At 48.0% G+C, this 23,423-nt stretch overlaps 6 protein-coding genes and 1 non-coding gene across 7 annotated transcripts; 3 read left to right on the top strand and 4 right to left on the bottom strand.

Annotated features, from left to right (window-relative positions):
* Positions 1-1,623: 1,623 nt before the first annotated feature.
* On the bottom strand, positions 1,624-3,807 carry GGI43DRAFT_234212 (succinate--CoA ligase (GDP-forming) subunit beta). The gene is made up of 4 exons (XM_083200573.1): positions 3,462-3,807; positions 3,266-3,361; positions 2,027-3,176; positions 1,624-1,905 (listed from the first exon to the last, which is right to left on the bottom strand). Exons 1-4 carry the CDS (start codon positions 3,513-3,515, stop codon positions 1,862-1,864), a joined length of 1,344 nt encoding a protein of 447 aa, XP_083063770.1. The 5' UTR covers positions 3,516-3,807; the 3' UTR covers positions 1,624-1,861.
* Positions 3,808-5,036: 1,229 nt separating this feature from the next.
* Positions 5,037-7,161, top strand: GGI43DRAFT_431031 (cytochrome P450; the record flags this gene model as incomplete). The annotated part of the gene is made up of 5 exons (XM_083209363.1): positions 5,037-5,450; positions 5,537-6,014; positions 6,097-6,165; positions 6,222-6,922; positions 6,998-7,161. Exons 1-5 carry the CDS (start codon positions 5,285-5,287, stop codon positions 7,159-7,161), a joined length of 1,578 nt encoding a protein of 525 aa, XP_083063769.1. The 5' UTR covers positions 5,037-5,284.
* Positions 7,134-8,111, bottom strand: GGI43DRAFT_395262 (methylated-DNA--protein-cysteine methyltransferase). The gene has a single exon (XM_083204854.1). The coding sequence runs from the start codon at positions 7,783-7,785 to the stop codon at positions 7,276-7,278; it is 510 nt and encodes a 169-aa protein (XP_083063768.1). The 5' UTR covers positions 7,786-8,111; the 3' UTR covers positions 7,134-7,275.
* Positions 8,112-8,168: 57 nt separating this feature from the next.
* Positions 8,169-9,618, bottom strand: GGI43DRAFT_395259 (Fe-binding Fe/S cluster assembly protein ISA1). The gene is made up of 3 exons (XM_083204853.1): positions 8,759-9,618; positions 8,354-8,683; positions 8,169-8,299 (listed from the first exon to the last, which is right to left on the bottom strand). The coding sequence occupies exons 1-2, from the start codon at positions 9,420-9,422 to the stop codon at positions 8,646-8,648; spliced, it is 702 nt and encodes a 233-aa protein (XP_083063767.1). The 5' UTR covers positions 9,423-9,618; the 3' UTR covers positions 8,169-8,299; positions 8,354-8,645.
* A 2,120-nt stretch (positions 9,619-11,738) lies between these two features.
* Positions 11,739-11,845, top strand: GGI43DRAFT_t56. Its single transcript has one exon. It is a non-coding gene; the product is annotated as a tRNA-Leu (tRNA).
* Positions 11,846-12,654: 809 nt separating this feature from the next.
* On the bottom strand, positions 12,655-14,678 carry GGI43DRAFT_420691 (POT family-domain-containing protein; the record flags this gene model as incomplete). Its single annotated transcript, XM_083207847.1, has 4 exons — positions 12,655-13,364; positions 13,424-14,089; positions 14,179-14,558; positions 14,647-14,678. 4 exons carry the CDS (start codon positions 14,676-14,678, stop codon positions 12,655-12,657), a joined length of 1,788 nt encoding a protein of 595 aa, XP_083063766.1.
* Positions 14,679-20,999: 6,321 nt separating this feature from the next.
* GGI43DRAFT_234168 (glycoside hydrolase superfamily) lies at positions 21,000-22,803 on the top strand. Its single transcript, XM_083200572.1, has 4 exons — positions 21,000-21,044; positions 21,091-22,088; positions 22,142-22,231; positions 22,326-22,803. The coding sequence occupies exons 2-4, from the start codon at positions 21,263-21,265 to the stop codon at positions 22,724-22,726; spliced, it is 1,317 nt and encodes a 438-aa protein (XP_083063765.1). The 5' UTR covers positions 21,000-21,044; positions 21,091-21,262; the 3' UTR covers positions 22,727-22,803.
* Positions 22,804-23,423: the final 620 nt, after the last annotated feature.

Below are 23,423 nucleotides of genomic sequence, written 5' to 3'. Positions count from 1 at the left end.
GTGGCAGGTGCAGACGACGACGGGGTTGATGGGAGGGCGAGGAGTGCAGTGGCGAGCCCACCAGCTTTGTCCTTGAGAAGGCATAGTGATTGTGGTTGTGGTTTTTGAAGTGTCGAGTTGTCGATGAGAGTTGAGTGAGAGTGTGTGAGGTTCGTTGTGTAAACCTCTTAGTTGTGTGGTTGCTTTCGTTTGAGTGTATAAGAAAGAAAGTCAAGTGTGATCCTTCTCAGGGCAGTGTTTATGTTTAAAAGGAAAGCTTGTTTGGTTTGCCAGTGGGTTCCTGTCGATGAGTCAAAAGAAAAAAAGCCACAAGAAACCGTGGAGATGAACAGGATGTTATATATCCTCGACACTAGGAGTCATATGGCATAATAATAGATAGAACTATTAAAAATTCTCTCTTGTTCTCTTACACGCACGCAATACCCGAAGACTGCCGACAGGGCAGCACACACACACCTTGCGCACACCCCCCTTGCAGCTCACTGACACGCGCAGCCACCAGATCTGAGTCTCTCGGCGCTCGGTCGGTATTTCGCAATTGCGAACCAACAATTCTCGGGGTTAGCTTGGGTTAGCACCACGCCGTCGCCGGAGGAGGTACATGGCAGCATTAACAGATAAACAGTGAAATTGGCCCTGAATCAAGAGGAAACATATGGTACAGATAGCTAGAGCAGTACTTTGTCATTGAAGCCTTACAAGGGCACCGTCAATCTTTTTTTTGCCCTCCTGGCTTGGCTGATCCACTGCGGCAGCTAGGGCTGATAATGGGCATTGCAAAAAACTAAAACAGGTCAATGCTGCCCAATTTGGCGCCTGTGGAAAGGGCTCGATCTGAAAGTGGCGCTGTGTGACTAAGCTCTGGTTACTAAGACCACTAATTTTACCACCGGCTATGAAGGACCTATGAAGTAATTGTGCATGCTGCCTGCGTCCAAGATTCCATCCTGCCCCCAACGTCATTCCAAATCAATAGAGACTGTTGGAAATGTCGATTAATTGATTAATTAGCAGCGTCACATGGAATAAAAAAGAAAAAATAGCGGCATCCCCGCTCTTCTCCATCGCAATGCACACAATACCCTCCTAAAATCTCGGCATTCCACACGCCTCGCACGCTTCTTCTATGGACCCCCCTGCAGGCACTGCCATTCATCCGAGACCAGCGCCCAACGCAATAACCGAACGACTTCCGAACCACCGGGCTGAATGAAAATCGCGATCCACGCCGCACACTGAGACTGTGCCATTCTAGACGGCTGACCGCGTATTGTAAATACGCGCTCTCCTTTGATGGTCATTCCACAATCACCCGATTTCTTGATTGATCTTGGAGCTATCTGTGCTGTGCTCCCCGTCATTTTCCGTAGATATGGGCACATATAATCGATGGATGCCTGCCAAATGATCCCAAGTCCTTGTAAGACCGAGTTTTCAAACTTCTTATCGCTATGAAACTCCACTGGCTGCTGACATGGCGTCTCCTTCTCCCTAAAGCATAGCGAGTGCTCTAAGCAGGATACGAAAGCTCTAATCAAATCAGATCATCCTCGTCTTATCGCCTGGAAGCTTGCGGAGCAACTCCCCAACAAACACGATCCCCGGAATCCCCAACTTCACTGGCCCCTTGGCTACAGTTTGGCAGAATTAAAAAGTTTCTTTTTTCTTTTCTTCTGGTTCATCTACAACGTAAAATACGTCGACATATGCTATTGAAAAAGCAACAAAATGCCTTGACCGCCGCAGCATTTCCGAGTCCCCCCCTGCCCATTGGTTGATTTGCTCCTATCGCCCCCCTTACCTCAAAAACAGACATTACAAGGAATCCATGCCTCCAGTCTTACGACTCTGTTACCGTCTAGATACCCAGGGTGAACTCAACACCAACGTCAATATCGCGAGCTAAAATTCAATTACTACCGTCAGCAGGTGATTCTCTTTCCTCAAAATTATGTTTTTTTGTGTTGTTTTTCTTTTCTTTCTTTTTTTCAAATTTCGTCATAGTATTGGGCCGTAAACTTACCCAACTTGACAACCTTGGACAGCTGCACAGCCTTCTCGGCGGCGCTCTGCAGGTCATCAATAGAGAAGATCTTCAGACCAGACTCGTTGATGATCTGATGGGCAAGCTCGACGTTGGTACCCTGAAGACGGGCAATGATGGGGATCTTCAGGTTGAGGGTCTCGACAGTCTTGATGAGACCGTTGGCGATGGCGTCGCAGCGGACAATACCACCAAAGATGTTGACGAAGACAGCGGTGACCTTGGCGTCGCTGGTAATGAGCTCAAAGGCCTCCTTGATGGCGGCGGGAGTGGCACCACCACCGACGTCGAGGAAGTTGGCGGGCTGGCCGCCGTTCAGCTTGATGATGTCCATGGTAGCCATGGCCAGACCGGCACCGTTGACAAGGCAGCCGATGTCACCATCCAGCTTGATGAAGTTGAGGTTGGACTGAGCAGCGCGGACCTCATCAGGGTCCTCCTGGGTGGTGTCGCGCCACTCGAAGATCTCCTTCTGGCGGTAGTCGGCGTTGTCATCGAAGCCGAACTTGGCATCCATGCAGAGAACCTGGTGGTCTGAGGTCTCAGACAGGGGGTTGATCTCAATCTGGGTGGCATCACGCTCGAGGAAGATCTTGTAGAGCTTCTGGATGGTGTCCTTGGCATCCTCAATGCACTGCTCGCTGAAGCCCAGGCCGGTGGCGATGCCGCGGGCAATCTCGTCGGTAACGCCGGTCTTGATGTCGATGTAGGTCGTAGTGATGGCATCGGGCTGCTCCTTGGCAACAGTCTCGATATCGACACCTCCCTGAGAGGAGGAGACGATGACGGGGGTCTGGGTAGCACGGTCCATCAGGATAGCCAGGTAGAACTCGCGACGAGCAAACTTGCGCTCGCAAATGTAGACAGCATTGCACAGACGGCCGTCGGCGCCGGTCTGCTTGGTGATGAGCTTGTGGCCGATCATCTGCTGAGCAAACATCTCGGCTTCGTGGGGAGAGTAGATAACGCGGACACCGCCCTTCAGGCCGTTGTCAAAGGTACCCTTTCCTCGTCCACCAGCAAGGACCTGAGCCTTGATGACGAGGTCACCGGTACCAATGTCCTTGGCCACAGCCTTGGCCTCTGCGGCGGTCTTGGCAACAGCGCCCTTGGGGACACCAACGCCATACTGTTATTGTGAAAAAATCGGAGAGCCGTGTCAGCCGGATGCTGCGCGAGAAGATGCCATTAAGCATGTGAATAGGGTGAGGTTATTACCTTTCTCAGCAGGTCGGCGGACAGGTACTCGTGGATGCTGAGAGCTCTTCGCTGCTGGGCAATGCCAGGCAGTCTAACGGAGGGGGTGACGTGCAGCTGTAGGAAGCAAAAGCCCGGGTTAGTTACTCTGACGTTGTATTTTTGCTATATCGAGGGGTTGAAAAAATGGGGAGCAGCTTTTGCGACGTTTCCGTACCTTTGCGGCGCTGAGGGCCGACGCCGCCGCGCGGCTACGGCCAATGTTGAACATTGTGATGGAAAGAGTGGCAGCTGCCAAATTGAGTGGAGAGAGGTGTGAGGAGGAGAACGAGGGCGAAGAACGTGCAAGTCGAGTCGACGAGACGTTTTTTGGAGGTTTTTTTTGGGCGGTTTGATGCTCAAGACGCACAGCTCTCAATGCGGAAACCGATTCCTGGCTTGCTCGGCCTAAGCTTGTGGCAGGCGACGGGGGTACCCGAGTTTCGCCGACTGGTGGAGCGGATCATCGTTGTGCCGGCGAAGCGGCGTGCCGAAGAGCCCTGTCAACTGCCGGGGTACCTGGGTACATGGCCGCCTGCTGCTAACCTAGACAATGTTGCATTGGAAAAAGCTTCGCATTCAAGTACCGACTACAAGTGTCAAACAAGCCAGTTGATGGAGATGGCTTAACTCGTCGGCTTCAAACATCGGCTCCCGTCGCTATTAACCTGCTGCTCTTTGGACAAAGTTGGCCTGTACTTAGGTAGGACTAGTAGTTGTTGGAAGAATAGCCAGAATCCGGAAGTCTCGCTTGGCCCGGGCGTCTCGTGCACAACCACGCATGTCATTGTTATTGTTGTCTGTATTTCGCTCATCATCAATAGGTAGGACTGAGATAATTTGCCCCTTGTATAGAAAAATAAAGGGAAACTTGACAGTTGCTTTTTTGCTTCTTTTGCGGCGTTTTCCTGTCTTTCATCCCATGTAATAGAGACAAAAGACGCAATGCAACCACTATGTACATATTACAGATAAGCTCGTGCAGGCCCCAGATCCGACAGATTCGTAAACTGTATCCGATCCAACAGATCTTGATCATCTCACTGGACACCTCATAGGCTGACGCTGCATATAAGTAAAAACCTATCAAATGTTCAAAATCGCACATCTGCACGACCATCATTACCCCAGTATTTCACTAGCAATCCTGCCATCGCATCAACTTGTGCAGCCCCACCACAGCAGCCTCCCTTACCTGATTGCTCGTATATCAGCCATTCGCAGTCGCGCCTCAAGCTACTAGCCGCAGCTCCCTGAGCTGAAGCTGCAGCCATCCGCGAACTAGTAGCTGCTCCTATCCAGCGGCCGTCGCATTTATTTAAACCATGGTTCGCCATACACGCTCTGACGTTCATTTGTTGAGGAGTTTGCCCTGTTTTCTGTTTCATCTTCATTTTAAGTGCAGTGACACGACCTTGTAGACGTTGGCTCTGTTATCCATGTCTCTCTATCCGAATGAGGCAATCCGTGGGAAGGCTCTAAAATACATGTCTGTGTGCTGTTATCTATATGTAGCTTAGCATGTCTGGCTCGAATGGGCACCCCAAATGCGAAAAGCTCGATGCTGTTTGTCATTATCAGTAGCTGAGGCTCTTTAGCTTCCCTTTGCCTCGGAAAGAGGCCGTAGGATTCTGTGCTCTCGTGTTTGCTTCAACTCTGTTTTTATGTTCCAGGCACCGGTTTTTCCCCTGTCTGGAGCCTTGACCCTGAGCCTGGAGTGGACTTCGTATTCTCTCCAATAAGAAGCTCAATAGTTAGCTGCTTTTTAGTCTTTACGGTCTAGCTCGAGATGTCCTTCATGGTACAGTTCGCGCTTCTGATCGCAATATTGGCCTCTGGTTCTCCTTAGCGTCGAGTTACTTGTGTAACTTCAACGCATCTTCTTGAGCGGGTGATCAGACGCGTTGCTTGTCGTATCGTATTTCTTCTTTGCGCCCTCTCCAATCTCTTCCACTTTCGTTTTTCCTCTTTCATTTACCATGCATTTCTTTCTCTCCCGCCATGGTTCTCTCTCTATTTTGCTTCTCAAGCTATACCCTGACAATTATTATCGGTCTCATACCGACCATCACCATTCTAGTATGGCTTCGCCATCTTGCTTCAGATATCATAATTAGGAGAGCTGGCGGTGCTCGGGCGCCTGTCCTAGCAGGCAACCTGCTATCCGGTAAGCCTAACCTTACTCCATCATCTCTTCTTCGCCCTCCTCTTCCGTTAGTAATTGCCGCCTAATCGCCCCCAATCATGATACAGCTTCCAAGCTATACTATGAGATTGGCAAAAGTCAATATCACAATAGACTCGTCGATTGGTGTACCGATCAGCTCGATAGCCTGCCTTCAGGAAAACGGACGTTTGCCGAATTCAGCCTGACAGGCGCCAAGCGAGTCCTCATCACCAGAGATCCAGGTCAGATCAAAGCGATTCTAGCGACAAAATTCTCCGACTTTGGCCATGGGCCCATGTGGCATAAACTATGGCATCCCTTTCTTGGAGATGGCATCTTTGGTGTGGACGGACAGCTTTGGCACGATAGCCGCAGTATGATCAGACCCATGTTCGCCAAAGACAGACTGCGTAATTTGGCCATCTTTGATGCTTGCACCGACAAACTTCTCTCCAAGATACCCTCTTCTGGCACCACTATTGACCTGAAGGACCTATTCTACCGCTGGTCGTTGGATACTACGACTGAGTTTCTGCTTGGAGAGAATGCAGGTAGCTTAGATTTGTAAGGATCCCTCATACAGTTTTACTAATCGAGTGTAGTTTTCTCATTTGACAGTTACAGTCTGCTGACACATCTATCTCAGTCCCAATAATGAAGTTTTCAATGCGATACATACTGTCCAGCGTATGCAAATGTATATATTTGTCCTCAAGTTAGTACATCCGCCCTTGATTTAACGCTATTAGATACTTAACTCATGCATAATAGTCCCATTGCACCATTGATCCCCAAAGGTGAATATTACCGATCAATCAAAAGAATAGAGGAATTCATCGAACCAATTATTGCACGAACTTTGGCCATCAGTCCGACACGACTTCAGGAACTATCTAAATCAGACCTGGAGTTCTCATTCCTACATAGCATCGCCATTTACACCAGAGATCCAAAGTTGATCCGAGATCAAATCATGTCTGTGCTATTTGCCGGAAGAGACTCCACGGCAGCAACCTTATCATGGGCAATGTACGAATTGTCAAATTATCCTCAGATGTGGGCCAGGCTGCGCAAAGAGATCCTGAACAAGCTGGGACCCCAGGCAATGCCAACTTATGAGATTCTCAAAGATCTAACATATCTCAAAAACGTACTCAACGAGACCCTTCGGCTTCATCCGGCTATCCCCCTCAACATGCGCCAAGCCCTGGAGACCACGACCGTCCCTGGGAGACCTGGGGAGCCCGATATCGTTCTTCTCAAGGGAGACAGCGTCACCATAAATGTTCTCGGCATGCACACTTGTGCGGATTTATATCCACCAACTTCTGAGAAATTTGCAGACTTAAAAATATTCAGCCCTGAGAGATGGGAGCATTGGACACCCAAGCCTTGGACGTACATTCCATTCTCTGGAGGTCCCAGAATCTGTATTGGCCAGAACTTTGCTATGACCGAAATGGCATTTTGCTGTAAGTTGAGATTATCTGATACCCTATTTTGAGTGCAAATAAGTTAGTTAACAAAAGTTTACTTTTTTCCTTTAGTGGTTCGCCTTGCGCAGCAGTTTGAAAGGATCGAGTATCGTGGTGATTGGGCATCACAGAAGTTACAGGTAGACCTCATTGGGACACCCGCTTTGGGAGTTCCCATGGCCTTATACAAGCCTGGCGAGGCATCAGATCCGTCATTCAAGTATCATATTAATTAGAAAGTAAATATTGAAAGCTGTATACCCAGCTCCATACCATAAAGCAATACCAATAAACGCCACATATAATTATCTCGCATCATATCATCGAAGCTTCTTCATCTCAGGCTTCCGTCACTCAAAATTGGACCAGACCGTCCCCAGCACCCTTCCCTTATCATCCAACTTGACTCCTTCGCCTCTCAATAGCTGTTTCTTTTCGGTAATCGTAATTCCTTCTCCATCTTTGGGCCAGCTGCCCTTGAAGCCGCCCAAAGATCCTCCCGTCGCCACAACGCGATGACAAGGTACATCAGGCGCGAAAGGATTTCGCCGAAGCGCATTGCCCACGGCTCGTGGCGACGTCCCCAGATATGTAGACAGTAAGCCGTATGTGGTGACCCGTCCGCGGGGAATCTGACACAGCGCCGTCCACACGCGTTTCTCAAAATCTGTGCGCTGGCTTTCCGCTATACGAAGCAGCTGAGGCTGCATGTCCGCTGGAATGGATGCTGGCTTGTTGATGGTATTTGAGACGCTGAGAGTTCTGGGTGTAGGCTTGACTGTCTTTCGGATTTTTGAAGTTGATGATGCTTTTGTGGCAGTGGGTAATGCCACTCTGCGTTTTTGGATGGTAGGTGCCATGCTTAATGCTGATAAGAGGATATGGCTAGTTGTGTGATGAACTTGGGGTTTTTGGATGAGTGGTACGATATAAGTGATTGCTAGATACAATTCAACTGTTCCGATATCTGGTGACGTTGGAGAGCTTTTTCAGATGAAATGCAAATGGTTTAAGATGTATTACAAGTGCACACACACAAATATATATTCATACGGGCATAGGCGACGTGCCCAGCCACGCTTTGACGATTTATACGCAACATTCATTGGCGTCGCCATATTGATAGCAACACTCACGCTGGCGCCTGGTCACGTGATATTGCTTTGGATTTGCGGTGACATCAGCGCCATGGCTTGAAGGATGGCGTTGCTCCCGATGTAGCGCAGAATAGCCTATTATGACACGCAGAACTTATGTGTGGTCATGATAGCTCCGAGGGAAATTTGGAATAGGCTATGCGGCAACTCAAACTGATGCTGTCACTCTGCGCACTGAGGCAAAAATACTAAAAAGTGCGATTTTTAAATATCAATCGTGGGTATCTCATATCTCACGTCGTATTTCATTCCAGCTAAATTGCTTATAAAGTATATTTGAAATGTATTATGATCAATGACAGTTTGCACCTCTAACCTAACGCCGGTATCATTGCCCCATAATACTATTGCCTAATTGTTCCCTTGCTCGTAACGTTCTTGTATCAACACAATTATAATGAAACCCTTATGTGGGTTGGCTAAGCAGGTCTCTCTCACGAGGATCTTGCTTCGTAATAATCTTTTCTCTAAACATCGCCATCGTACAATTCCTTTGTATATCCGCCTCGGCATCCGCCGATATCTGTCGTTGGGATCGTCGTCTAGACCTCCTCAATCTTCTCTCAGACCATAAATGACTCTCCGCAGCCACATTGCTCCTCTGCTACCAGTTAGTCATCGGTATACTCAAAAGAAAAACTCAATCAATGCACTATTTGTGCAGGATATCACATACTGATGTTGGGGTTCTTAAACACAAACTTCTGACTCAGTTTATCCTCTGCCCAGTCCATCTCGGTACCAATAATGCTGAACAATGCCTTGCTATCGATCAGGACCTTGACACCATCTTGCTCCACCGTTTCATCGAAAGCGCCAGGCTTGTCAACGAATTCCAAGTGGTAGGCCAGCCCGCTGCAGCCCCGGTTCTTTACACCGACCTTGATGAGCTTCGGATCGGGTTGGTTGAGCAGTGCACGCAGCTGATCGACAGCAGCGGGTGTGAGCTTCATGGCCGCCTTGCGAGGTCGGAGCTTTGAACGAGGTCGTGCTGCGGGCTTTGCGCTTGGAGTATTGGTTTCGCTGGCCTTGGCGGTTGTGGGAGTTTGTGATGTTGCTGGAGAAGGGGTTGGCTGAGATTGGACCTGAGGCGCGGCGGTCGGCTTGGGCGCGGCGTCATGCTGCAAGGGCGGCCGTGTCTCGTGGACACGAGGTAAAGCTTCTGGCTGGGCGATAGAGACTTTGGAGATGTCGTCGCTCCTGGGAGGTTCGGGGATCTTGGATGGCAAAGGGTAGGAGTGGTAGGCAAAGCCGGCTACTCTGGAGCCGCACAAGTGGCGGAAAGAAGAGCGGCTCAGGCGCAGCGCAGCGCGGCCGGTAGAGTAAGAGACGTTCATCATTGTATCATAAAAATGCAGCGCAGACGCAGTGCATGCTGGTGTACAGCGTCAAAAGGGCGGATGCTTCAAGCTTTGGAGGTTCAAGGTGGGGAGGGTAGATGCGGATGTTAGAAATCAATTTCTCGGCTCAGCTTCAGGAACCGCGGAAATCGATCATGTCATGGTCGTTTTACGAGAAAGTACTCAAGTACCTATTGTCCCCGGATTCTGCCGAGCCAATGAGCGTTCGAGAATTAGTCAGTGGCTGAAGGAAATCAGCGGAATAGCCATTTTCGGGTGGCCGTTGCTATGACTAAGGGGCGAATTTCTCCACGGAGGTGTAGTTACAAGCCCTGACCTAGCTACAACTAAGCTACTAGGCTGGATTTTTGCTTAAGGTATGAGTGTCTAGCATAAACATTGTTTCTCCAAGCAAGTGACATGACTTTATGAGATATCATTGGCACCTGAAGAATATTTCTTAGATGGAAGCATAAAGAAAAAAAAAAATCCAACAATCTAATAAATTCCATAAATAGCGATGCGACTAGATCTCGTCATCAAGTATGACCTGATCGTGCCATTCATTAGGTGTTACTTTATACTTAAATTAGCCACCAGCCAGCCACCTGGGTACTCTTGGAAACTTTTCACAATATTGACATCTTCTCTCTATTCTCCCAGCATATAGAGCAGGAGCCTCGAGAATACGATGAATCTACTAGCCATGCAGGGCGCCGAAGTGGTGAAGACAGATATGCTGTTTACAATGAACTCCGTAAAGCTGACAGCTACCGAATCTGTCTCAATTACAGAAACGACCCGCTGAAGCCATTGATGATTTTGCCAGCATTGTTGCTCAAACAATACTGATCGCGGACATGAATGGCTGGACGACACAAAAAATTGGAGTGAAAACTAATTACGCCACTGTATCTGACTTTGGTGACGATAAATGAAGAACGCTAGTATATTGTAAAGAATGGCGATACCCACTATCAACGAGCGTTCCGCTTTCGGAGCACCTTGAGCCACAGAGCTGGATCTTTGCCTTCACTTTAAGGCAGAAGCTTCCAAGATTCGTATGAGTCAAGGTCAGCTTGGTGAATCCAGCCAAGCTTGACTCATTGTCCAACTTGGCCGACTATCTAGTTTGATCCATATTGTCTAGATACCTATCTAGGTAGATAAACATGAGCTACTAATTTGGATCTATTACATGAACTCGAAGCTTGTCATATGCTAGCCGTTGAGCTCCTTGTGAGATATTTAGCATACTAGTACAAAGCCAATATCTGAAGCCTTCTCAATGTTATTTCTCCTCTTTTTGGTCCCTGTGCTCATAAATGATGTGTTGTCGGCCACTTTAGTCTTGATATGCGTTCCACGTGGTGGATTGCGGACACATAGGCGTGAGGAGAGGGCCAGGATCGCTCGTTTATTGCTAAGAATTATGTCCCTAGATTGTTAGATAGTACTTACAGCTTGTAACAGCCTCATCAGAAGCTCTAGGTTTGACATCGATATTGGTTTTACGTACTTTGGGTCGGTGGCTTGAGAGCTTGGCCGTGGTGGGTTCTCGCGCGAACTTGGGCCACTGGTGCGACCCGAATATGTCCATTATTCTAGCAATATGGTTAGCATTGTTTAGTTAAGGAGTGAGCGTCTAGATCTGCAGGCATGCCTACATCTTAGATGACGCCTTCTGGAACGTTTCCATTTAATCATTGCATTAGCTGCAGAACGATCTGAGCTAGACTCGGCACAGGTGCGATTTTCAGGGCTGGAGGCGGGAGCAAGCGTGGCTGACATGGCATACTAATTATAGCTGAAGAAGATCTCTTGGCGGTCTCGATTGAGAGTTGGTGTAGAGAATAGCTCTTGGAATCCTGGGCTCAAGGCGGCAGTTGAATCAAACTCTATGTGTAGAGGTTGTTTAAGCCCTAAATACGCAACTACAAATGCAACAAGATGTAAGAACATACGGTAGATTTTATTTCTGAATTAAAGACGATTGTTACGAGCTCAGAGTAATGCGTAAAAATAGAAATTTAAATGAGCAATCATTAGTGATTGGGGATCGTAGGAAACACAAGAGTCAAGCCCCGGGGGAAACGGTTCTTTTCTCAAAAACAAAGAAGAGAGAAAAAAGCGATTAAGAGACTATTGCATACGATTGTATTCTTCATATAGAACAACAACATACAATACTTTTTGCCTTTTATACATGAAGTGCGGCAAAAGATTGCGATAGCTGAAATCTCAACATCTCAAGCGCATCTGCTGCAACGCCTCGTATGAAACACATTAGTGGACCGCCTGTCAATCAAATCTCAAGGCACTTTGGCCGAGTGGTCTAAGGCGCCGTGTTCAGGTGTTGCTGTTCTCAGCTCTCTAGTTTCGCGGTCTAGAAATAGGCGAGGGTTCGAATCCCTCAGGTGTCATTTCTTTTTTTCACTTTTTTTTGCCACGTTTTACTTAAAATTTTTTTTTAGCTTCCCCCCATTAATTAAACTACCGGGCGGCCAATAGCTAGCTACCTACCATAACTTTGTTCTTCTTTTCACATCTTCTCATGCCGTAGCTCTTGTAACGTACATCTGAACACCTGCCAAGCACCGCCAAGAGCTGTCTGTCGTCATATCAGGCAAGCGCAATGTCGATGAAAATATTACCGGCGATACTGCCGGATCAATGGCCAAGACGGCTCAACCCGGGTCGTGTTTTTCCTAGGCAGAGCACGGCGCTTCTTGGCGAGGCGTCCCCTGATGGAACATCACCGCTTACTCTGCGCTAGCAATACGCGTTCGGACAATTTGCCACACGGCGCTACGGAGATAAAGATTACTTAGGCAAGCTTGGTAGTGCTAGCACCAAATATGGAGCGTCTAGCGTCTGTTAGTGTCGCGGCCTCGGCTGATGCTGGTGGGACCAGGGGCTTTGACGCGCTATACGAGGAGCTGGCGCGGCACTATTTTATCCGTGTCTGAGAATTTTAATTTTTTATGCATAGAAGCGTTCGAGAAAGCTAAGCCGCAGCTTTTGCCGTGAGCATGTTTCCACTCCATCCAGAGGTGGCAACGGGAGGCAAGAGTCAGGTCATGAAGAGGTTCTTATCAGTGGGTGGGGGTCATCTTGATGCTTATTTGTGAAATGTTAAATTTGCTTGATAATAATTCATTATAGACTAATACTACACATAATATACTTGGTATCTACACCTACTCCATTATAGAACTCCACCCTCGGACCATTAGTTGGCTCCCTCGTACTCGACCTCCTTTGTCGGAGGAATAGTAGGCTGTTCGCGGTCAAGCTCAAATGACTCGTCCTCAATCTTGTCGTAGTGGTTGAAGAGGAAGAAGAAGATAATGGCAACGACGAAACTGGCGACTGACACACCAGTGTACATCCAGACGAACTCGGGGTCCTTGGAGACGGAGACGAGGGCCTCAGAGATGGCAGAGCCAAAGGCGTTGGTGAAGAGGTACAAGCTCTGGACAAAGGACTTCATGGTGGGAGGAGCCTTGGTGTAGGCGTACTCGAGACCAGTGACAGAAATGAAGATTTCGGCAAGACCGATAAAGACGTAAGCGGGCGCCTGAACAGCAATGTGAACGTTGTTGGGCACGGTCTCGCCGTTAACGGTGCCAGCAGGGCAGTTGAGGGGATCGTTGTAGCAAGGGCCAGCGCTGTAGATGAGGTGCTGGACGATGGCGGCATAGCCCAGGCAGAGAGAGGTAAAAATGAAACCCAGGGTAATACGGGCAATGGGGCGAATGTTGATGCCAGCCTTACGGAGCGCGGGGTAGACGAGAAGGTCAAGGATGGGGGTGAAGATGAGAATGGAGATGGGATCGAAGTTCTGCATGAAATCGTTGGGCATGCCGTGGCCGTTCATCTGACCAGCCTGAGTGACGAAGTTGGTGGAGAACTGGCCATAACCAACCCAGAAGATGGGGTCTAATTGTCATATATTAGTTAAGGATTTCACGAGAGGTGGCTGTCAATCAAAAACTTACAGAAGACGAAGACCTTGCAAGCACGGATAGCACGCTTGAGCTCCTCAACGAAGTGGTCATTCCAGTTGACGGGCTTGGTCTTGCCGTGGGCCTCACGCCATGAAGGCTTGGCAGCGTTCATGTCACGAGCGACAATCATCAAACCAAGGGCCTTGAGAGCATCGGTGATGATGGAGCCCTGCGGTGGGTTGATAATGTATGACTTGCGGCGGATAACGAGAATGGCGATACTGAAGTTGAACATGATGAAGCACATGAGGAAGGCAGTCCAGAAGCCACAGTACTTCTCCATGAAGGGAGTGGCAATCAGGGACAGAGAACCCAGGTTGATACACCAATAGAAGATCATGTAGATGCGCTGGTAGGTGATGGCAGGGTCGATGATGATTCTCTCGCCATTCTTTTCGGTTCTGATGGCCATGGTTCGGCGCTGGTACTGATCGGCAATCAGGGGGGCAATGTTGGACTTGATACCACCTGTTCCGGCACCGATGATGATGATGGAAACAATGTAACCAGGCAGACCGGCTCCGTGGGCAATAGAAACGGGCAGAGAGGTAGTCCAGAGGATAACAAGACCAACCCAGTAGACGCAGCAGAAGAGCATGATGGTCTTGTACTTGCCGAGATACTGATCAGAGATGATGGCACCGAGAATAGGAGTAACTGTGTACCAAGAAATCCTGAATTAGCCAACATTTCTCATTGTGAAGCCAGTCACGCGACCAGCAGATGAGTAGACCAAAAATACATACCATAGCAGAACCATTGGAAAAACAGGTTCAGACCAGTGGCGGCCTGGCCACCCATACCCAATCCAGGAGAGTCGGTGGTGATGTGCGGGCCATTGCTGATGTAGTTTTGAAAAAGACCAGAGGCACCATAGTAGGTGAAACGCTCTGTCAGTTCGACAATGGCGATGAGGAAAGCTGAAGCGGGCAGATTCTCGCCAATACGGCGCAGAGTCCGCTTCTCGTAGTCGCTGGGCTCCTCGCCGTCAGGAGTGGGACCGGACTCAGCACCATCTGACTGGAGAGTGAAGTCCTTCTTCTCATCAGGGTCGGCGGCAATGAAGCCTCCGGCGAGATCGTGAGTCTCCCCGTGGTGAGTGCGCTCGTTGAACTCCTCGTGGAGCCTGGTTAGGTGGAATATGTAAGCATATAGATTTGGCAGATAGAAGAGGCAGAAGAAGAAAATTCTTCAGCTCGCTTTTCGAGACTTACTCAGCGGCGGTATCTTCGTGGTTGTTGGCCATCTTTGCGACCCGGCTATTGTTATAGACCCAAGGAAAGTCCCTTCAAAAGACGAGAAGACAAGCCAGAAAGTGAGCGAGGGAAGAACAAGACAAAAGGGAGAGAGAAAGGAAAAAGCGCATGCGGCGGGATGCTATGATTTAAAGAAATCGGCTACGAAGGATAGTCCAGTCCAGTCTCCATCGCCAGTCTCCATTGCAACGTTGTCCACCCAGCTTCTGTTATCAGGATGGATGGGGGGGCATGTGAGTTTGCCCCAGAAGCTTTTGCACTAGCCACGCTGTGGTGGCCTCGCTTGTCGCCTCTTCCCCACGGGCCATCAGTTCCAGAAGTTACACCACGCGGCGAGCTCGCTCTCTTGGGTGTTGAGCCGATAGCATCGCTCGTCATAGAGACAGGCTCCCTGTAATGCGATTTGTGCGCTGAGATCCGGTCCCTCGCTCGCTGGCCCCGCCCACGGCAAATGCCTGACTGCGATGGCTGAGCTAGGCCCCAAAGCAGTCGGGTGGTGGCCAGGGGGCCCCTGTTCTGGAACTTTTTTTCGTCGCTCTCACTCTCAGGTTTTGTCACGCTCCAAGATCGAGTCCACTAGAAAGGCCCGAAACGAATAGGAGCGCGAGACTATGTCTGCCAAGAAAGCATGGCAACTCCGTGGGTGCAGTCGTTCCAAGCCATCGGCATGTGGCGTGCCGGTTTTTGGCGGGTCGGCAAATCGACGAGGCGCCATTTGCTAGCCGCAGCTCTGGTTCGTCGAGGCTGGAAATTGCCCGGAGATGGTCGCGCGCGGCGAGGGCAAAATGTGGCTTGCCAAGGGGTATTTCGCCTCTAGGGCCTCATGCACCACAAGCGCACCAAGGCCTGCAGAGGCTTGCAGATAGCGCAGGGGACATCCTAGCGCCCCCGCTTAGCCAGTTTCTGGGGCGAATCAGGGCGAGGGTGCGGCGCCCAGATGCGCGTTTTTGGAAGAAACTAGCCACGGCCTTAGAAGGAGGAAAAAGAAGCATGCACAAAACTCAAACCGCAATAAGCGTATTCGCAGTGCCGCGGGCGTAAGGTTGCAAGAAAATTTTGCATGATTCGTGGGTTTAGGAGACGATCACGTGATTGCTGCACATACGTGCTGCTACAGGCAGGTAGGAGCAACAACGTGCATACGAAGTACAGTAGCAGAGATTTTCTGCGTGATGTAGTAGTGCCCGTTGCTAGTAGCATCGCCAAATGCTACGCAGAGCCATATCGCCAAGACGCTTTGCCGGAGAGGGCGCGCGCAGTTGATCGATCATGACACATCAGAGACACGGATGAAAAGCCCAGCTAGGCCGTTCAGGGCCTCAGCAGTTCCCATTCTGAGCATGGCCCGACGGGGATTAATTAAACCAGGCCCCGACGCACCAAACAAAACATCATGTTGGGTTCGACAAAATCCCGGCGACGCATCAGCATAACTGCGTCGAAATGAAGCTTAAGATAAGGACGTGCCCAATGTCCGGAATACGACTCTGTCGCAGCAAGGCATTGATACGGCTGATGGTGCGCTTGGACGCTCTAACGCTTTAACGCCGCAGACCGCCAAAGCCCCGAGTCATTCATCCGTCGAGCTGCATCCGGCCGCGATTGCACGAGCACGTACACGGTACCCGGTGCCTCGCGTCTCTCTGGCACAGCATCCGTGTATCGTATACGGCTCTAGGCAGACTGTCAGGTCAGCCTCTCGCCCTGATATGTGACGGTGGCCTTCCTCACCATCCAGCCGCACCACCGTTCAACATTAATCGCTCAAACAACAAGTGCTAGCACGAGCACTACGGAATATGCTAATAATAATCCCTTCGTGCCGACCTGGGTGCGGATTAGCGCCAGGCACCACCGTTGCATGCAGAGTAGAGTGGTGGCACTTTGCATGTAATGGCCATATGCTACTGCTCATATACGTATGATTATTCTTTCCGCCGAGCATTGGCAACAAAAGGTCCTTGGTTGGTTGGTGGACGGCTGCAGTGGCTCGATCACCACTACATATACCTAGTAGGCACTACGTTGTCTCGTATTCAGCGTATATGTACCATTGATGACTGCACTTTGCTATGGTTGGCCTTGACGGCTAATCGGCGCTCTCGGGGAACAAGGGGCTGCGGAGAGCTTGGGGAACTTTTTGTTTTACTCCTCTATCTGTGCGCAACCCTCATCACAGCCTCCACACGCGTGAGAGATAATGCGGAGGGCTGGAATCAAGGGTTCTGGGGTTGAATTATATTATGTACGAGAAACTCTGGAAAACCACGGTTGATGATCTGATGGTGTGGCATTGGTCGGCTCGCGCAGAGTTTTGTGGGACGGTTACATAGCCTGATGCCAGCGAAGAAAATTCAGCTGATTAAGCCAGATCCAGTAAGACTGCGGCAATGGCATTAACGCGAGCGCCATGCATTTATGACGGCCGCCTCCTATTGCTACCCCGAGGCAATCTCATTTAAACGAAGTCACATCGGTTGGCGCACGCGATGATCTGGATTGTTCGGTGTTATCCTGTCTGAGCAAAGTCCCCTTGTTTCATCGAATCGAGGCCAACTGGGCTGAAAAATCATGCAGTTGCATCAGGCGTATCTCACTAGAAGGAATATTCTAAAATTAATCGAGACCACCTCGATGAATGAGGCTCGGCTATTTTGATCCGAGCTGTTTTGTTTGAGCAAAGCCACCTTACTTGCCTTTGACAAATTGGGTTGATCATCACCACCTTCGGACAAATTCTCCGGGAATGATCAATGTCCCACTTGCATGTGAATCATCCTGCTAGATGCAAGAGAATGAGCTTTAAACTCAGCGTGAAACTTGAGACTTGAACACATTCTAAAGCGGCTTGTTCTCTAGCCCTCTATTGAGGCTAAATTAAGAAAACACACCAAACTAGGCTTCTGCAATAACCAAGGGAGTCATTTCATAAAGGAAAATGGGCGTTGAATTTCTTTATCCAAGGAACACGCATTTCATGATTGAATTGCCAAAGTCTTCTTGTTCTGGGCTGAAACTAGCAACATCCACCTCGGCGGTAGGGGCGAGAGACGTTATATAGCGTCTCACCTTTCGTACACATTGCAGCAAGTAATCATGCGTTTGCAGTTGCTGTTTGTATGGTTTTATAGCTAGTGGCCTACTGGAGCATGAGTGTGAAACCCTCCTAAGGCTAGTTTTGGCGTACTCCTTGTTTGGTGTAGATAGGTTGTGCATGATTTTGGCTTTAGGCTTCGCCGCTTGTTCGTAATCGGCCATGTTGTACTTGTTTTTTTCTTGGTGAAACTCAGCATCTATATCCAAAATTCGTATGACTTTCAACTGTAATTGCATCGACTTTGATTCCAGTAAGATGAAGGCCATCTATTTAGATTAATAGCAATTAGCCAGACCAAAGTCAACTAGACTTTCTCCACGCAGCTGGAGTCTCTCTCAAGCGCTTCTAGATAGTACTAACCTATAGACGTTGCGCTTGAGAGAGCGTAAGGATACTTCTGTTACCCTCGACCACATGTAAATGGCATCTATCGCTGGGGCTTTTCGAGGGATCGTGCCAACTCAATTCGACGTTTGCTATAGCCATCGCTGCCAGACCAGTGACTCTGAACACGGGAGCGGGACAAAGAAGAAGGGAGGTAGACCACTCCAGCCACCCAGATTTTGGTCTTTGCCGAGTTAGCCAACTCTCGTTTTATCTGACGTATTATCTACCCTCGAATAGTCGCTGCGCATATCTTTGTCGAAAGATATCTCTCTTCGCAGCTGCTTGCATAGCCTGTTAGATATGTCATGTGTGCAGGCTTTTGCGTCTTTCGCTGCACAACTGCGGTAGAAACATATTGCATTGGATTCATATAACTAAACTAATATATCTACTATGCTGCTTTTACGGTACTGTACGAGAGACTATCATAGAGAAAAGTCTCCTATCCTGCGCAAGAACCGTGGAGAATAGCCATTCCAAAGAATTCATTTAATAGGGCAGCTGCTAAAATACTGGGTGTTTTAAACTAAATACCGGCTGTTGCATGCACCTAGGGACAAGAAAAGTATACAATCTTAATCAAAATATCAACGACCGTCTCTATATTACTCACCCCAGATAATGTCCTGTGACGACTACGATCGTGCAAACCATTATACTCACTTCTCAGATACTGTGGGAGATCTTTGCTGCATCCGTGTTGAATTGGCACCGCATGCGGTCTGTTTCATGCTAAGCTTTACTGCGCTGTCATCAAGATCACCAATCTTATGTTTCGGAATAGCAGTGTTATGTACGTGTCCCAGTAGCTGATATCTTCAATTCTATCTACTGCTTAACTTATCATTGTCTGAGTATGATTATGCGGCCATTAAAATGTTCGGAACTAGGTGATAGAATGAAGTTGTCCATGGTAACACAGGTATTCAATTCCAATTCAAGATTACTGGCTCATGTCTCTTAAGCGCTTCCTCACGCTACTTTACTATCACGGAATAAACAGGATCGAAGATTACTATGATACTGATTTCGTCCCTTGAGAGCAAAAGAAAGAGTTCTATATTCTGACTTAGAATCTTGGTAACAATATCTGGAAGGAAAAGTGAGTGTGGGAGGGTGTAGTAAAAAGCCATAGTGAAAAGTGATCATGTAACCCGCTCTGTCCTATAATGAGAGTCTCGACTCATATACATTTCGCTCAACTAAATATTTCCAACTACAGCCTCTAAATAGGAGGCGTGAGCAGCTGGACTGTCAATGTATCTCTTGACTACGGTTCAGCTTCAGCTCTACAAATTCTTTGGCCGTGCACATCTGCCCAGGCACCTGTCAACGCGATTCAATCATTACGACATCTTGGCATGCCCGCAGCAAGGATTGCGCTTCGGCCAATGAGACAATAGCGTTACTGCACAAGGAATAGCTTGCATATTATACTCAACCAGTTGGAAAACAAACCCCATTCTCGGCCCATAGATCGACCGCGTCAACTCGTGTTGGGAGGAAACGGAGCAACTACTATCCCAGTAGGTTTACAGGGCAGTAATTCTTTGTAATGTGTGAGATTTTAGAATCGACAATGCCGCTAATCCATAGATTCAGCTAAAGACCAGAACGTGATCTTGGCAATGTAAGGAACAAGAAAGATTACATCGATTATAGAGAGCAATACACCCCGAAGATACACTGAAATATATGAGCTGAACCATGTACTATGAGAACATAAGGGAATATAATGATAACCATCCGCAGAGGTATCGATTCAGCTAACTTTTAGGCCAAAGTAGAAGATCTATCTCAAGAATATCGAGATTATAACTCTCCACAGAGATGCTGGCAACGCTCCGCAGTGGCTAACCTGGCTAACCCCAGTACCCACTCCAGCAGCTATGAAATTGGACAATCCAGGTAGATTGAAGGGAGCATGCCCTGCTACGATGTCTCAGCTATCATGCCACCTCCGCATTTTACTTTCAACCCGGCGGATCAACTGCAAACAATAGCCGGGACGCAATCGACAACCCGCTTTTAAGAGCCGAGGCGGCAGCCAGCCGATGATGCTTCAGCCAATCATGTTAGCAACATCTCCGATTCTCCACCCCCAGATGGAAAGCCACTCCACTCAAAGCCGCTCTCCGCTAGACTAGCCGAGATTTTTGCCTAAACGGGATAATTGGTGTCTCGCTGTCAACTTAAAAATAGCAAATAACAAGATGATTTAATGGACAGATGCTGCTGCTAGTTGATGTGAATAGAATTCTAGACCTGAGAACAAGGATACTTGAGCTGGCCGCTTGCTTTAAGATACAACAGCTACCTGTATGTGGACTTCTCGCTGGAGTAGACCTGCACAGGAGGCTGCCGCAGCAGCCCGCCAATGCACTAGTTGGCGGCTGTTTTCTCTATTACCGTGCCTATAGGGCTTTAGCGGCTAAACCAACGTAAATAGGTGCCAAAAACCGGCGCATCATGAATATCTTTTAATATGCAACTTGTGGCCGCTGCTATTGGTCCATAAAGTATACGTCGACTTATTGCAAAGCCAGCTAGCCTTATACAGCTCGGAAGAGCCCTTCCGTCACAGCAATGACCTGACCATCGCCGAATAAACACCTTCCTCTTTAAATCTGCCAGAGATATTATTCTTGTCTAGAAGGTTGTAATTACGACGCCTTGCTCTTGACCTGTAACTGCCACGGAAGATAGGCAACCGAACCCTCAATGGGTGGTTCCACCTGTGTAAATATGGTGTCGATCCTTGATCTTGAGTAAAGAATGTGAAAGAGAGCTAGTAACTTATGATGGTGACATTCTATTATCACTTAGTATTAGTCTAGATTTGACACGGGATATGGCATCCGAGCCTTTATAGGTAAGTACTATCTGTGCTGATATGATACTCTCATTGACTATTAAAGCAAACGATATGGAAAGTATCTATAATTCCTCTATTTCTCCACTATTTCCATGTGTCGAAGCCATTGTTTATAGTCAATATGGTTATTATATAAAGGGAGTGAGCTCCCACAATGATCACCATTATATTCTCGAATACATCATTAGGGATTGTCTAATATCCATCTCTGCAGAATGAAGTTTCTAAAGAGCCCGATCCTTGCCCTTTTGGCTGCAACTTCGGTGCTAGCCACACCATTGCAATCCGTTTCACCACGCGCCAGTAGCTATGTGACAGTATCAGGCCTCCAATTCAACATCGATGGTAAAACAGGTTATTTTGCAGGCACCAACTGCTACTGGTGTTCATTCCTCACCAACAAGGCGGATATCGATCTAACTTTTGGCCACATGGCTTCTTCCGGCCTTAAAATTGTCCGCATATGGGGATTCAATGATGTGAACCAACAACCTGGCAGCGGAACTATTTGGTTCCAATTGCTATCATCATCAGGCTCTACAATCAACACTGGGCCCACTGGACTGGGGAATCTTGACTACGTTGTCCAGTCAGCCGAGACCCACGGCCTTAAGCTCATTATTAACTTTGTTAACAACTGGAGTGATTATGGAGGAATCAACGCCTATGTAAATGCTTTTGGCGGTAATGCGACTTCATGGTATACTAATACAGCTGCTCAAGCTCAATACCGCAAGTATATCCAAGCAGTGGTAAGTCGCTATACCACCTCGACTGCTATTTTCGCTTGGGAGCTGGCCAATGAGCCTCGCTGCAACCAGTGCGCTACCAGTGTTGTCTGGAATTGGGCTTCAAGTGTCTCGCAGTACATCAAGAGCCTTGATCCAAACCATCTTGTAACACTTGGAGACGAAGGACTGGGCCTCGCCACTGGATCAGATGGTTCTTACCCATACACCTACGGCGAAGGCACAGACTTTGCTAGCTATATGAACATCACCACGCTTGATTTTAGCACTCTTCACTTGTATCCAAACTCTTGTAAGTTTCCAACAAAAGATTCAAGAAAAAGCTAGCACTGATATCTTTGTCAGGGGGTGAAACCTACGATTGGGGTAATGGTTGGATCCAAACCCATGCTCAAGCTTGTGTAGCATCAGGCAAGCCATGCATGTTGGAAGAATGTAAGTTATCTCTACATTTCCCTGCAGTTGTTTAAGCAAAAGAACAAAGGAGAGAATAGCATGAATCAATGGCTAACCAATGCTTGACGACCAGATGGCGCACCAACTAATCACTGTGCTATCGAATCTCCGTGGCAACAGACTGCTCTGGCGAGTAAAGGCATGGCTGCCGATCTGCTCTGGCAGTGGGGCGATACCCTTTCGACTGGCCAGTCTTCTGATGATGGAAATACCGTCTATTATGGCACTTCGGATTTCACATGCTTGGTTACAGACCATGTGGCAGCTATTAATGGCGGAACTCCACCTCCTCCAGCTTCAAGTACAACCACGAGCAAGGCCACGAGCACGTCAAAGGCCCCATCTGGTCCCACTGGTAGCTGCTCCGCTCTGTATGGACAATGCGGTGGCACTGGCTGGAACGGTCCTACATGCTGTTCATCGGGAACATGTACATATTCGAACCCGTACTACTCTCAGTGCGTGCCTAGTTAAATATGGCTTTCAAATCTAGGATAAGTGATGAGTGAATGAAAGAGGTTAGATATACAATGAAATTTATGAGAATTTCGGTCTTTCATCTCTCTACTTGAAAGTGAACTTGTTAAAGAGTAAAAGCGAGAGAATATGATATGGCAGAGCTCATTCTATCCTGTCGAGAGTCCAACATGAATATTTACAGAAATTATTAAAAGTTATGAAATTGCCGATGTTGTTTAAATAATATTTTCAACTATGCTAAGTTGGGAGAGTTTGGCCAACTGTCAGTATTTTGTATACGCTCTGATGTTTATTTTCTATCAGCCTTTTTGCTGAGATATAGCCTTGTTAATACTGATTTATTGGTTATTGTAAAGCTGAAGACCACTTTCAAGAAATATATTTGAATTTTTGATGGAAGTTTGATTCTTTAGGATAAAACTTATGGCAGAAAAGCAAACAAATTCGATGCGCAAATGCTATTTTTGGCAGTGTAGTACGCTTATGGAGCAGCGAATTAGCGAATTAGCGAATTTGTTTGTCGTTAAAATGAATATGGTTCCTTACATATTTAATGACTGACATGTAGGTATTGTTTAGTTGATGCTGTTCTAGGGCCTATGAACCTTTATTACAATAACAGCAGTCAAGTACCTCAATCTTTGAAAATCTCCTGATTCTCACGGATAAAGCCAATTTTATTTCTAATTAG

The sequence above is a fragment of the Trichoderma evansii genome (assembly GCF_050947405.1).
Source record: "Trichoderma evansii strain SZMC 28006 chromosome Unknown GGI43scaffold_3, whole genome shotgun sequence".
Classification (NCBI taxonomy): domain Eukaryota; kingdom Fungi; phylum Ascomycota; class Sordariomycetes; order Hypocreales; family Hypocreaceae; genus Trichoderma; species Trichoderma evansii.
This window is presented reverse-complemented; position numbering and strand designations above follow the sequence as displayed.